This window comes from Camarhynchus parvulus, chromosome Z, assembly GCF_901933205.1.
Source record: "Camarhynchus parvulus chromosome Z, STF_HiC, whole genome shotgun sequence".
Classification (NCBI taxonomy): Eukaryota; Metazoa; Chordata; class Aves; order Passeriformes; family Thraupidae; genus Camarhynchus; species Camarhynchus parvulus.
The window spans coordinates 29,781,025-29,794,130 of record NC_044601.1 but is presented as its reverse complement, the minus strand read 5'-3'; the positions used below and the strand labels follow the sequence as shown (position 1 = coordinate 29,794,130).

Genomic DNA, 13,106 nt, shown 5'->3' with positions numbered 1-13,106 from the left:
TTAAGGTATTGTAATGCAATCAATGGTCAGAGTTTAGGAGCAACTTTCTAATGTCGAGAGTCCATTTCTTAAAAAAAAAATCTAATGAATGGGGTCCACATTGTCGCTATTTGCAATCTCTATAGATACAGGCATAACACTGAGAGGACCTCATTGTTGGGGCAACTCATATGCACTTTCATAATGTTGAAAGCACTGAGGATGTTTGAAGAATCTTTTGCAACTCTGCCTACATCTGTGAAGAGGATCTGGTTTTAGTCACATGTTGTATAAAACGGAATGCGTATACTGATGTTATAACTCAAGTCTGATTATCTGTACATTGTTCTTCTCTTTGGAATTTTACAGAAGCTTTACTGCCCTCTTCTGTTTTCTTAAATTTACAAAATTTACATGTTGTTTTAGACAATATTATAACTATTTGCTTGATTCTTATGCAGGTAAAGGAAAGAGATGGAAAAACTTGTATTTTATATTAGAGGGAAATGATGCCCAGCTTATTTATTTTGAAAGTGAAAAACGAGCCACAAAACCCAAAGGACTAATAGACCTTAGTGTGTGTTCTGTCTATGGAGTACATGACAGTTTATTTGGCAGGTAGGACATTGGGGTTTTTTTAATCCTATTGCACTGAGAGTTGATAAGATAAAGAATTTTTGTAAATTCTAGAAGTTCTACATTATTTTGGTAGGTATTTGAAAGTTAACTTGGTTAGAAGTCTGTAGGTTCTTTTCTGTTTAAAAACAAGTACTTTGTTTGTATTATACTAGTTCATATAAGTAAACATCCTCAAAGATTGTTTTTGCACAATTACTGTACTCAGAGTTACTTACACATGAAATCTTACTGTAATATTTTGATATTCAAAATATGCTGACCACAGGGGATGTGATTATCAGCAAGAAAGTTGAGAATCAGAAGTCTTTTAGATATCACTAGAAATTAAGAAGCGCATTTATGTATTTTTTCATTGGTAGTTACAAAAACAACTCCACTGGTCTGTATTTTATAGAATTTTATAGAAGAAATAACTATATTTACTTATATAATAAGTGAAGAAGTTAGAAATTCTAGCTATCCTACAGATCTTAATATTTATTAAAAAATTATATGTAGACACTTCTAGTTCCTTTGTGAAAAAACTAGAGACAAATGTTTAACATTAGTGGCATTTCTTGATCTACAAAGACTGATGCCTTGCTCTGTCTGTTTGTGGGTTTTTAAATCTTTATAATAATTTTGAAAAAGACTCCAACATCTGTCTACTCGAATGAGGGGCACAGATATAGATAAAGATTATTTTACAAAATGCTGAAATGTTCCCTGTGTAGTTGACAATTAAGCATGAAGCTTTGGTATATATTGTAATCAATAAACATTCTGTTTCTTTCTCTTAAACAGATTTTAAGAAATCCTGTGTTGTGGGTTGGAGCAAAGTTGGGTGCTAGGTGGTACTTACAGGTGTGTAGGAGGACATGCATGGTTGCAGCAGCTAGGAAGCTGTTAGTGATGAACTGCAGTTCAGACAGAGTTCCTCCTGCACTTTAAGTAGCTGACAAAAACTGTCTCTGCCCTTTCCTCAGAAGTACAGTGAAGGCTGTACTTCTGCAACATTTAAGGTTGTAGAGGTTTGTGTCACATACACTCAAGTGTTTTGTGTATGATCTAGTACACATCTTACTGGTCATAAGAGCTGTGGGACACACTCATATAGGGGATTCCTTAGGTTAATACTGTTTCTTGAAAGAAAAATCCTTTATGTATGATTAAGTGGCTGTGAAAAAATGCTGGACTTCCACGGCTTTTAAACTCTCTAGGAATAGAGAGTTGACAAGTGTTTTGAGATGGCTGGTTTTTTGCCTTAACTGTAAGCCAGCATACATGCCTGTTCAGTGCACACCATTCTAAAAACTTGTCAGTGTTCTGAAGCAGGTTGCATGTACTGTAGTTTTCTTAAAATGACACAATACATTCAAAACCAAAATGCCGTTTTTGAAGACTTCCATTTGTGATGGTAACATGTAGATGAACAAACATCGATGCAGTTATTCCATGCACCTTGCAGACAAACAGGAGAAATCTGTTACTTCAGTGTAAACTTTGTTTTGGCGCAGATTAAGTGAAGGTGTCTGTTAATATGTGAAGATTAATTAAACTTAATTTTTGTTGGTTTTTTTTTATTTTTAAGGCCAAACTGTTTTCAGATAGTAGTTCAGCACTTTAGTGAAGAGCATTACATCTTTTACTTTGCAGGCGAAACTCCAGAACAAGCACAGGTGAGAGCTTTTATTTGCTAAGTGTAAAAAAAGTAACTTTAAATCTTGTGTTATTCAGTGATGTTGCCCTTCTGAAGCAGGAAGCAAATATATCACAAATATTTAGTGGTTACATAGCAGGTGTTAAAATGAACTGGTAGCAGATCTCTGAGGGGGAAGGCTGGTGCTGAAAATCCAGCAGCTGTATTACCTGTTCTTCAGGGTTTTAGTTTTGACAAATTCCAGTCAGGCCCCATGCACAGAACTTCCATTACTTTGTTACATGTATGTTCTCCAGAAAGAGGACATGTATGTTCTCTTTCTGGAGAACATACATGTTCTTTCACATAGTTCAATTCAGAAGAAAAAGTTTACTCTCCAGGTCTTTTCCATGCTATAAAACACAGCACAGTAAGCTAGAGTTTACTTCAGAGTGAAATAAATAAAATGCTAATGCATGTATGTGTGAACAAAGTGGATAGAACTGTCTTTCCAGTTATTTGCAGTGTATATAAACTGGTAGTCATGCATAGTCTTTGGCCCTGATGGTGCACAGTGTAAGATTTTCTGGGTTTGTATGGTATCTTTAGTTACTAGCTCTCTTAACAGTTATGTTCACTGATTAAGAATTGTGGGATAGAAGCTTACTTCAGACAAATGATTTTAGCAGTAGATTGTATCTAAAATGACAGAGTGTTCTTGTTTAAGTTTTAAGCTCTGCAAGTTCACAGCTCTGAGGTATACATTGCATTAGAAGTTAAGCTTTGCATTTGATGTTATTTGAATGGCATGAAAACTTTTAAGAGCACTCATAATAGACTGCATTCACCAGAGCATGAAGTCTATATAATATTTTTTGTGTTCTGGATATAAAGGAAAGCACAGATTTTCTTTTTAAATTAATGCCAATTATTAAAAATTGTTAATTCAAATTGTTAAATTTGGAGATATGACATAAGAATTATGTAGTGGAATTCATCATACAACTGTCAGTGTATTGACTTTGAGAAGCAGTATGCTGTATCATAATTGAGAATATATAAATTAAATTCCATGTTCCTTAATTTTTGTCATATCTGTAAAATCTTTTGTTTTCTAAAAAGTAAAATAATTAAGAATGTGTAGAAGATAGAACGTCTAGAATGTCCTGTTTTGTTTCCTGAACATTTGGTTTAATTTGGTTTTGAAACTGCTTAACTGTTCACTGTGTTTATACAGAACACAGTTGTTTCAGATTTCTTTATAATATGGCTTTGGCCCAGAAAAGTTTACAAAGAGTTTACAAAGCTGAGAAAACTCAGCTTTCTTTACTTTCTGTCATTTCATAGAAAAATAGAAACTTGGTGGAGTGTAGCTGAAAGCTTTTTCTTGGAAGGATTTGAAAGCTGAAGCCTAACTCACAAAACTGAGAATAGATGTAGTACGTATTTCTGTATTTTTAAGATGTGGAAGATGCTGTGAAGAATGAGTGAAGCAGTGTTGTGGGGGTTTTAATGACATTGTTAAATTGTGCTTTGAGAGTAGATAGCAGATCTTTGAGATACTGACTGAAGAGAAGACTGTTGGTCAAAAACTAAATTTTGTGCTTTGCAAGAAATGTACAGGATTTAATGGTTGGGAGACAGTAACTAGTGAATGAGGCTATAATAAGTCTTCCACCTTCCAAAGACAAACTGGAGAATGTTGGATATATGCTCTATATTTGTCTGTTAATTGTTCAGTCTTTGTTTGAAGTACACAGTGTTATGACTGACATATGGGACTACTGGAGAGAATAATCAGACCAATTTGGCTTGTTAAATGCAATTTTCTCAGAAACAAACAACTTTTTCTTAATTTTATATACAATTTGCAATTTCTTGTAGTATCACTACAGGAAAATTGGCTAAGGTCACGCTGTATATCCATTAGTAATGCTTGATAATACTGAAAGAGAAAATGGTTCAGACTTGCAAATTCTTTATGAGGTTTTGCTTAGTAATGATAATAAATTTGCTTTAATATTCAGACTTTAGTACTGTGGAATTACAGAAAACTTAGGTTTTGCCAAGCTAAACGGAAAATTCAGATACTTTTTACAGATATGTCTGTTCCAATGCAAGAAGCTGTATCTGACTTGGTTTCATTACATTCTTCTGCATCCTTCTCTCTTAGGACTGGATGAAAGCTCTGCAGGTGTTTTGCAGTTTAAGAAAAACCAGTCCAGGAGCATCAAATAAACGTCTGCGTCAGGTGATATTGTGGGGTTGGAGGTGCATGTGGAGGAGTATTTTGCCTCTTCTGTGCAAAATGATTATTAATAAGTCTCAGAATTTTTCCTTTCAACAGTGGCAAATCCTAAATAAAAGTCTAAAGAAGTCAGCAGCTTTTCAAATATGCCTCATATGAGAAATTTTAAAAAATCGTATGACATGTGAACAAAAAATGTGAAAAAAATTTATATTACACATACATAAAATACCCATTATCTACATTTTAGTTACATGTAAATACATGTTATTTAACGAATGATACTAATTTTATGTAACAAATACATGCTGAGCCAACCTTGTGTCTTCATTTCTCTTGGTCTCTTGAAAGTGCCATACATGCCAGAATTTCTTCAGAGGGAGAGGGCAATCAGTCTTAAATAGCTATGTCTGTAATGATTGGAGAACATTAAAGAAATTTGGATACTTCTAAATAAGTGAACTAAATTAGGTGAATTTACAGATAAAGTGACAGGTGCAGTTGGGAGCTTCAGGGTGCAAAAGCCAAACAAAAAGGGAATTCTTTTCTTCAAAAAGCAAAGACAGTGTTTAGCTGCATAGAAGAATACAGTGTAATGTGTTGCACAAGAGAATTTCTGTTGGGAAAGCCCCAAACAATAAACCACTGTGTTTGGAATTGTTCATTGTCTCACTCAAAGTGCCAGTCTTCCATTTCAGTAAAATTTTCTGTGTCTGGAAAAGTTGTTATTTGCAAATCCTAATGCCTCAAAAATAATTTTAAAATAGAACTCCAAGATGCCTTAAAAACATGGGTCTGGATATTTGTTTTCATTAGTTATTTGAGTTACTCTTACTTTGTTCCTTGTGCTTAAAATATTCCAATACATTTGGTCTTTACTGTTCTAATAAGGAGTTTGGTATTCAGTATTCACATTAAGCCTCTGCATAGAGGATTAAAATAATTCATTAACGTGCTTTGTATTTTAGCAACAAAAAAATAAATAGTTAATTTTTTTTCAGGTCAGCAGTCTCATTTTGCATGTAGAAGAAGCTCATACACTCCCAGTAAAGCATTTTACAAATCCATATTGTAACATCTACCTGAACAGTGTCCAGGTAGCAAAAACACACATCAGGGAAGGACAGAACCCTGTGTGGTCTGAAGAATTTGTCTTTGAGTAAGTTTTAATTATCTTGAATTGATGAATTTCACTTTCAGTTTGTGTTGCATTTAAGATTCTTAACACTTGTTTATAGTTTTAAGTATTTTAAAAAATACTATATATGTGCTTATACAGCACCAACCTTTCAGACAAATTCTGCATGGGGAGAATTTTCTGTAGGCACCTGTCTTTGCTTATCTAAGTCACTGATAATGATAACTTGGGATTGAAATGAAATCAGGAAAAGCTTAAATGCCAGCCATGTATAGTATTAATTGAGGCTCTCTCTTTTCTCCTAGTGATCTTTCATCTGATATTAATAGATTTGAGATAAGTCTTAGTAACAAAACAAAGAAAAGTAAAGATCCAGATATATGTAAGTATTTTTCTGTAAAAGATGCTTATACATTACAGCAATGGATACTTTGTGTGGTTATCATTGCTTTTGTCAAGGGCTGTCACAAGAGAATTACGTAGGTTTTTATGTTCACCATGCTGCCTGTGTATGTTTTTGATGTCTGGTACTGGCTTTCCATTAATGTTTTTATAATGAGAACTTTCACTGATTTTAGTCATAAAATGCACTATACTCTTGTCCTGTATGTCTGACATAGCTCTGCTGCTATGGTAACTACTGCTAGATAATGAGTGTGCTTATCAAAAAGCAAGAGCAAAGAGAAATTTTCTTTATTAGTCTGCTCCATAAGATGTTAAGTTCCATGGAATCTGACTACATGGAATTTCTTTTCAGGTTTTTGATTGCTTCCCGTGAGACAGGGAAAGATGCAAGTCTTTATTAAAAAAATAATCTTGGCAGTCTCTGAAGAAACCTTTCCTTTTTTTCTTTCCATTTTACCTCATCTGTTTTCTTTCCTTATTACCATACTTTGGCTTAAATCTGAAGTTATCTTAACATCACTTTGAATGGAAAAGGATCCGTATTTTCTTCTCCTTGTGTTAGCCACATAGGTGCTTCTTTAATGTGGCTTTCTGTTCCAGTAAAAAAGGAAGAGTTTGAAGAGTGTGAATTTGAAGCTGTTAGGTAGAAATTTTTTTTTAAGGTCAGGTCTCTTCCCACACAATAATTTTAGGTTTCTTTTTCTTTTTTGGTAGTTCCCCTTCTGCCCCCCCCAATGTATCTTGTTTCCCAATATACTTGTTCTGGGGCAGCTTCAGCCCTGTGCCCCCTCTTTGCTTCTTGCAGGGCAGGATGGCTCTCCCTGTCCTCTTCAAATTTGTTCTAAGATTTTTTTTCCGTTATGTTCCAAGCTGTCTGTTCTAAGACAGTCAGAGTATATATAATCTAGTGCAATTGTTTTCACTTTGCATATATTGTGTTACTGGTCTGTAACTTACACCAGTGCTAATTTACTGATTTTTGGTTTTCTGGGGTTTATTAAGATCTGTAGGGAAACCTTAGCCAAAGTAGGTATTTACAATTCATTTTGCATGGTCTTGCAGAACCTCATTCAATTTCAGATCTCTTTCTCCTTCTCTCACTAGAAAAGTTTCTGCATGGAAGGAGGAATAAAGATACATTCTCTCTGATAGACTAAGGAGCTATAAATGCAGTTGTGAACTTATTCTTGAATTAATTTGACCTGGAAAACTGATTACCTATCTAAGCCTTGGTTAGGAAAAGAATCTTAAAAGGGTAGTTCTTGAGAGGGATGCTTCAGTAGTTTCTTTGAAAGTATTTTTGTAGTTTCCTCCTTTCTGTCCAGATTAAGAAAATGCTGTTAGTTTTGTGCATTCAGGTGATAGAAGGCTTCCTGTTCTAGGTGAGGGGCAGGATTGGCTGAATTCCTTTACTGCAGTTATCTGCACTCTTACAGCATAATCATAATCCAGCATAACTCTTTCATTTTGATATAAAGATTACACTAAGTCAACTTGAATGAACATACACCTCTACTTACATCCTGAGCCCTATGAAGTATGGGGTAAAATGAGTTAAACCACATTTTCTCTGACATACATTGTGTTGCACTGCCAGAATGAACTTGTAACTCTTCACAAGCAAGATAACTGGTTCCTTTCCTTAACCAACCATCTTTCCTTTCCTTTTCAGCCACAGATGTTACCTGTGGAATGCTATGAAGTGGCAGTCCTGTACAGCTGATGCTATTCATCTTGCCAGTTATTAATTGGGTTAACTCACCTTTTCTGCTTGCTTTTCCTTCCATGTAATGCAGATTAAAGGTCCAAAATGTAATTGTTGGATTCACTGCTTTGTTCTTTCATTGTAACACACAAAACCTAAATATCAAAGTAACACATGAATGAAGGCTACCTTTTCAGTATTTTAAAATATTTCCTTAGTTTTCAGGTCTTTACATTGAAGTTTGTCCATTATGAATGTTCCGTAGTTACTTTGGAGGTTTTTAAGCATTCCACATAGTCAGAAATTATACAAAACAGTTCAGCATCAATTGCATCAATTATATTAACATTTTTTCTCTGTTTCTCTAGCTGTAAATTACTTAAGGACTTAATCAAATAAATATATAATATGGCTTGAAAAATCCAAAGTCCTAGAATTTATTAGTAGACTTTCGTCTGTTACTATTGACAGTTGAATTAGTAGGTCTCAAAGGACAATACCATAAGGTGTTGGACTAGAGATTCTGGTTTGGTTTTGTACTATGGTGGTTAATTTCAAATTAATTCATGTTGAGTAGAAATCTCTTACTGAAAGGAGCCTACCAATTCAATGTAACATTATAAACAGGAAAAATGTCTTACTACTTCAAAGTAATTTAATATAAATTATGATAACTATTCTGCAGTCCTTGTACAGATATGTGGTATGATTTTTTTAAAATCAAAGTCAAGTCATATTATTTATATTATAGCAATGAAGCGCTACAATAACCACAGGGAAAAATTAAATCATCAGTTTATTCTAGTAGTTCACTCACCATTCTTCTCACTGTGGTACATGTGCTTTATATGTGCAAGCAAATATGAAGAAGAGCACATTGCTTAGTTGTGGATACTGAGCTTTGATGCCCGGGAAAAGTATGCTAAGAAAGTGAATTTATTATGTAGTCTAATAACATTCCATCCACACTGGTGATAAGTAGCAGGTGGTGATGGATTGTTTTCAATGCTGACTGATATAAATGCATTAACTTTTATTAGTTCATCAGCTCCAAAGGATATGAAATAGGCAGCAGGATTGTCCTGAATGAGGCATTATAAATATAATCTACTTCTGTGCCAGTATTAAATATTATCCTGCTATGTATTGCAACACTGGGACAATGAGAAATCTGCTGGAACTGTGGACAATTTCTGCAAGGCAGATTGGTGTACTGGCTTTGCAGAAATATAAAAAAAATAAGCTCTTGGTTTTATGGACTTTTTTGGTTTTTTATGTGCGGAAAGTAAAAGCAAATACCTTTCTTATGGAAAGAGAAGGTGTTTGACTGAGAGGGGCAGACTGGTAGGCTAAATGTAAAACTACTTGTGGAGTCCTCTTGGAGCATGGTGAGTGTTTCAGAGGCACATTGTTACCTCTGAAAGTGCCTGGCCCTTTCTTTGTGGAAAACCCCTCCACTAGGGAGCATGTTCCTGCTCTTGATGGGCCTGTGTTCCCTCCCAGCTGCTGCACCAGACTTCAGCTGCAGTGCAGGTCATTGCTTGGCAATTTTAGTGTAGCATCATCACCAGTTAATGATTTGGCTATTCTTAAGCTGACTTTCATTGTCTGGTCAGCAAGTGCTTGGGAACACTTTTTTTAACCTAATACGCATAAACTGTTACTTAGACTAGAGTTATTATAAAAGTAATACATATGTCAGTGTTTGGGAATACTATAGGAGCACTCAGTCATAAACAGGAGCAGATCCTGATCATGGTGTCAGTGCAAGGCTGGAAAGGGAGTAGTGAACTCTAAAGATTTAACCTGTATTTTAGTTTCTGCTACCTGGATTTGCATCCTACTTACTTGGGTGTTACAAGGAAAGCCATCTCAATATTCATGTGGCATTTTTGAATTTATATGTATACATTCTTTACAGATTGCCATATATTTTTTCTTCAGTTTACAGGGCACTGTTAAGCCATTGAAGAGAGAATGAATCCATTCATATATTGATAAAAAATTTTTGTTTACTCTTGCTGGTATTTTTTTCCTGAAATAAGATTATATGTTAAAAATAAAACCATTTTTTATTTAATAGTAGCCTTTATTTTGGTGGAGATAACGTATCTGAACAATGCTTTTTTTTCCTTTAAGTGTTCATGCGTTGCCAATTAAGCCGATTACAAAAAGGACATGCAACAGATGAGTGGTTTCAGCTCAGTTCCTATGTACCATTAAAGGGTATTGAGCCAGGATCTTTGCGTGTTCGAGCGCGATATTCCATGGAGAAGATCATGCCAGAAGAAGAATACAATGAGTTTAAAGAGGTATGAACTTAAGTTTAACCATCCATTTATCTAGTTTATCTGTCAAAACTAATACTTTTCAGTAGCTGAGAGGGATCTCAGAAACACTGGTTGCTGTAAATCAAATAATATTTTTAAATGACAGCTATATATATATATAGATATATTTTTCCAAAACTGTTATATGTAAGAAGTTTCTGAATATTTTAAATTTGTTTTTCTTTCAGCTTATACTCCAGAAAGAACTTCATGTAGTCTATGCCTTATCACATGTTTGTGGACAGGATAGAACACTGTTGGCTGGCATTTTACTGAAGATTTTTCTTCATGAAAAGCTTGAGTCCTTGTTGTTAAGAACACTAAATGACAGGGAGATAAGTATGGAAGGTACTGCACTAAATCCCACAAAAGTTTACTAGAATTCTGGTCAGGTGGGGAGGAAAGGGTTTGGGTGCTATCTTTTTTTTCTCCTCCTTTAGTTGCAGCTTATGTCAAAGAGTAATCATGTTCTTCCTCTCTTTTTCATGTCACCTTTTTTCAGTTTTTCTCTTTCCAATTTCTTTTTTCAGATGAAGCTACTACCTTGTTCCGTGCCACCACTTTAGCAAGCACACTTATGGAACAGTATATGAAAGCCACAGCAACAAGTTTTGTTCATCATGCGCTGAAAGACTCCATACTAAAGATCATGGAGAGCAAGCAGTCCTGTGAGGTGATACCTTAAACTGTGTTTTTAAACATTTTGGTTTGTTGACACAATAATCCACTAGTTATTAACTGTTGTATTTACATTAAATATTAGTTGGAGAGACATTTAATAATTTTTTTTAGAACTAGACATTTTTACATCAGAAATACAGGAACTGAATTAAGAGATGTTTTTATATTTTTTTCCTGGATTTTGGCTTCAAACCTTATTCATAGTAGAACTTACTAAGTTTTATAATCAAAATTTCTTTTAATTATTTAGCAGGCATTCTGCATCTGTTAATGAATGTCCTAATCTAGGTAACTCTTGTTGAACTCAAGATAGTGTAGAAATCAAGATCTGAACTTCTGTTTTAATTGTAAAATTCCATATAAAATGTTTGTTACTGATCCCGAAACTCTTTTTAAAATGACCCTCCTAACTCCTGTGTTTCACTTTAACTTCATTGTGGAAAAGATGGGAGTCATCGGAAATTTGGATTGAGAGAGACAAAAAGTCACTCAGATGAAAAAATGGTGAATATCCAGGCTGATAAAAGCCACATATATATATTACAACTTAAAACTGTTGCTTCGCATTCCCTGACAACTTACTGAAACATGATTGATTTCTGTAAGAGACTTGTAGGACTGCAGAATATTTCATTTGCTTTGAAGCAGTACTCAGTGTGTAATATTCAGAAACTATATATATATATATATATATGTAGTTCTAGATACAAGAATAAACATATTCTTTTTCTGTTTTAGTTAAATCCCTCGAAGTTAGAAAAAAATGAAGATGTAAACACTAATTTGGCACATCTGCTCAGTATACTTTCAGAATTGGTGGAGAAGATATTCATGGCTGCAGAGATACTGCCCCCGTAAGTTTGCACTTTTCTGTTCAGATTTATATATGAAAATTTGTGTTTCCATGAATAACATTGTACATTAAAATTATGTTCTTACTGATTTATCTTAATGTTGCTGTATAGAAACAGAGAAAAATTGACAGGGGAAAGTAACACTTCTGGCAATTAATAGTGTTTTACAAAAGCCTCTGGCTGGCACATTTGGTTTTCTCTTAAAGGAGAAGCTACAAGACTTGAGATCAGGGACAAAATAGTAATAAAATAATTAATCTCATATTTTTACGAAAAGGTAGAAGACAGTGGTAGTTAGCAGACAGTGATATCCATTTGTTAGTCTTCCTCCTGTGAGAAAGAGATGGAATTATTAACAACATATTAGTGATACCATTCTGTGCCTCTTTTTCTCTGCTAGGGAAATGCAGAGGCTATTTCTCCCCCACTTCTTTTAATTGATAAAGTAACTCGTTTTCACACCTCAGATTTGAATCATCTAATATAAAGTGGATAATACAGAGTTTCCTTTCATAGTGTCATTAGCTTTTAAAGTATATGAAACCCTCAATTTTGAGTCATTGGAGTAGCATGGAATTTTCTTTTGTGTTAGTGCTGGCAAGGTTAGCATTGAAAACTGCAGTCCTTTTAAATACATGAGGCAGTGATCAGCATTTTCTGAAATACACCACAAATGTCCTTTTATTTTTTTTTATGGGAGAGAACTATTGCTGTGGTGCTTAACTTTCTTTTTTCACTGTATGTCATGTATGGAAAGAAAAGCTTTTGTTTAGTTAAGAGAGAAACAAAAAGAAAAATCAACCATCAAAGTGGTCTTTTTTCAAAAAGGGAATACTACTTAAGTAAACAGTTACAAAACATCTATGCACATCTGAATGATCACAGAATAGATTTTCCTTGTAATTTATAAATTTACTTTTTAAAACAACTTTTAAAATAGAATTCTTATAAATTTGTTAACTTTAACTAACAGTTAATTTATAATTTAAAGATTTGTCTAAGTTATTAATATAAAGTTGATAATAGCTCTGCATCAAGTAGGAGCTTGGTCTAGGCCCTTTCCGACCAGCTTTTTTAATTCTGTAAGTTTAATGGAAGGAGTAATTGGCTACTATTTCTGCAGGACATTGAGGTATATTTATGGGTGCCTACAGAAGTCTGTTCAAAACAAATGGCCAGCTAATACTACCATGAGAACCAGGGTTGTTAGGTAAGTTACTTGTCAACCTTATTTTGGAAATATTTCTTTGAAGCCTTGTTGGAGACATACTTCAGTATGCTTATCTATGTTTCTTTCAGTGACAAAACTGTATGAACTTACACAGGTTACTGCAGTGTTTAAGGTATTTGTGATGATGAAGCACAATGTCCCAGTTAAAGACTGAGTTTGCTGGAGTCTTGGTCTTGTTCTTAGAGCCTTGCCAAAATAAAATGATATAGTATAGAGGTCAGTATAGCTTTACCTAATGGTTTTAACTTTGAATTTACAGTACTACAGCCCAATCATGT

At 34.2% G+C, this 13,106-nt stretch overlaps 1 protein-coding gene across 2 annotated transcripts in view; it reads left to right on the top strand.

Moving 5' to 3' along the window:
• Nucleotides 1–13,106, top strand: part of RASA1 (RAS p21 protein activator 1) — a 45,356-nt gene that overhangs the window by 25,417 nt on the left and 6,833 nt on the right. For both annotated transcript variants that reach the window (XM_030969214.1, XM_030969215.1), the window contains 10 exons: nucleotides 441–597; nucleotides 2,189–2,276; nucleotides 4,410–4,487; nucleotides 5,486–5,643; nucleotides 5,928–6,004; nucleotides 9,872–10,044; nucleotides 10,251–10,410; nucleotides 10,593–10,735; nucleotides 11,482–11,597; nucleotides 12,721–12,807. In XM_030969214.1, the coding sequence (XP_030825074.1) occupies nucleotides 441–597; nucleotides 2,189–2,276; nucleotides 4,410–4,487; nucleotides 5,486–5,643; nucleotides 5,928–6,004; nucleotides 9,872–10,044; nucleotides 10,251–10,410; nucleotides 10,593–10,735; nucleotides 11,482–11,597; nucleotides 12,721–12,807 (1,237 nt within the window). The remainder of the gene's footprint in view (nucleotides 1–440; nucleotides 598–2,188; nucleotides 2,277–4,409; nucleotides 4,488–5,485; nucleotides 5,644–5,927; nucleotides 6,005–9,871; nucleotides 10,045–10,250; nucleotides 10,411–10,592; nucleotides 10,736–11,481; nucleotides 11,598–12,720; nucleotides 12,808–13,106) is intronic.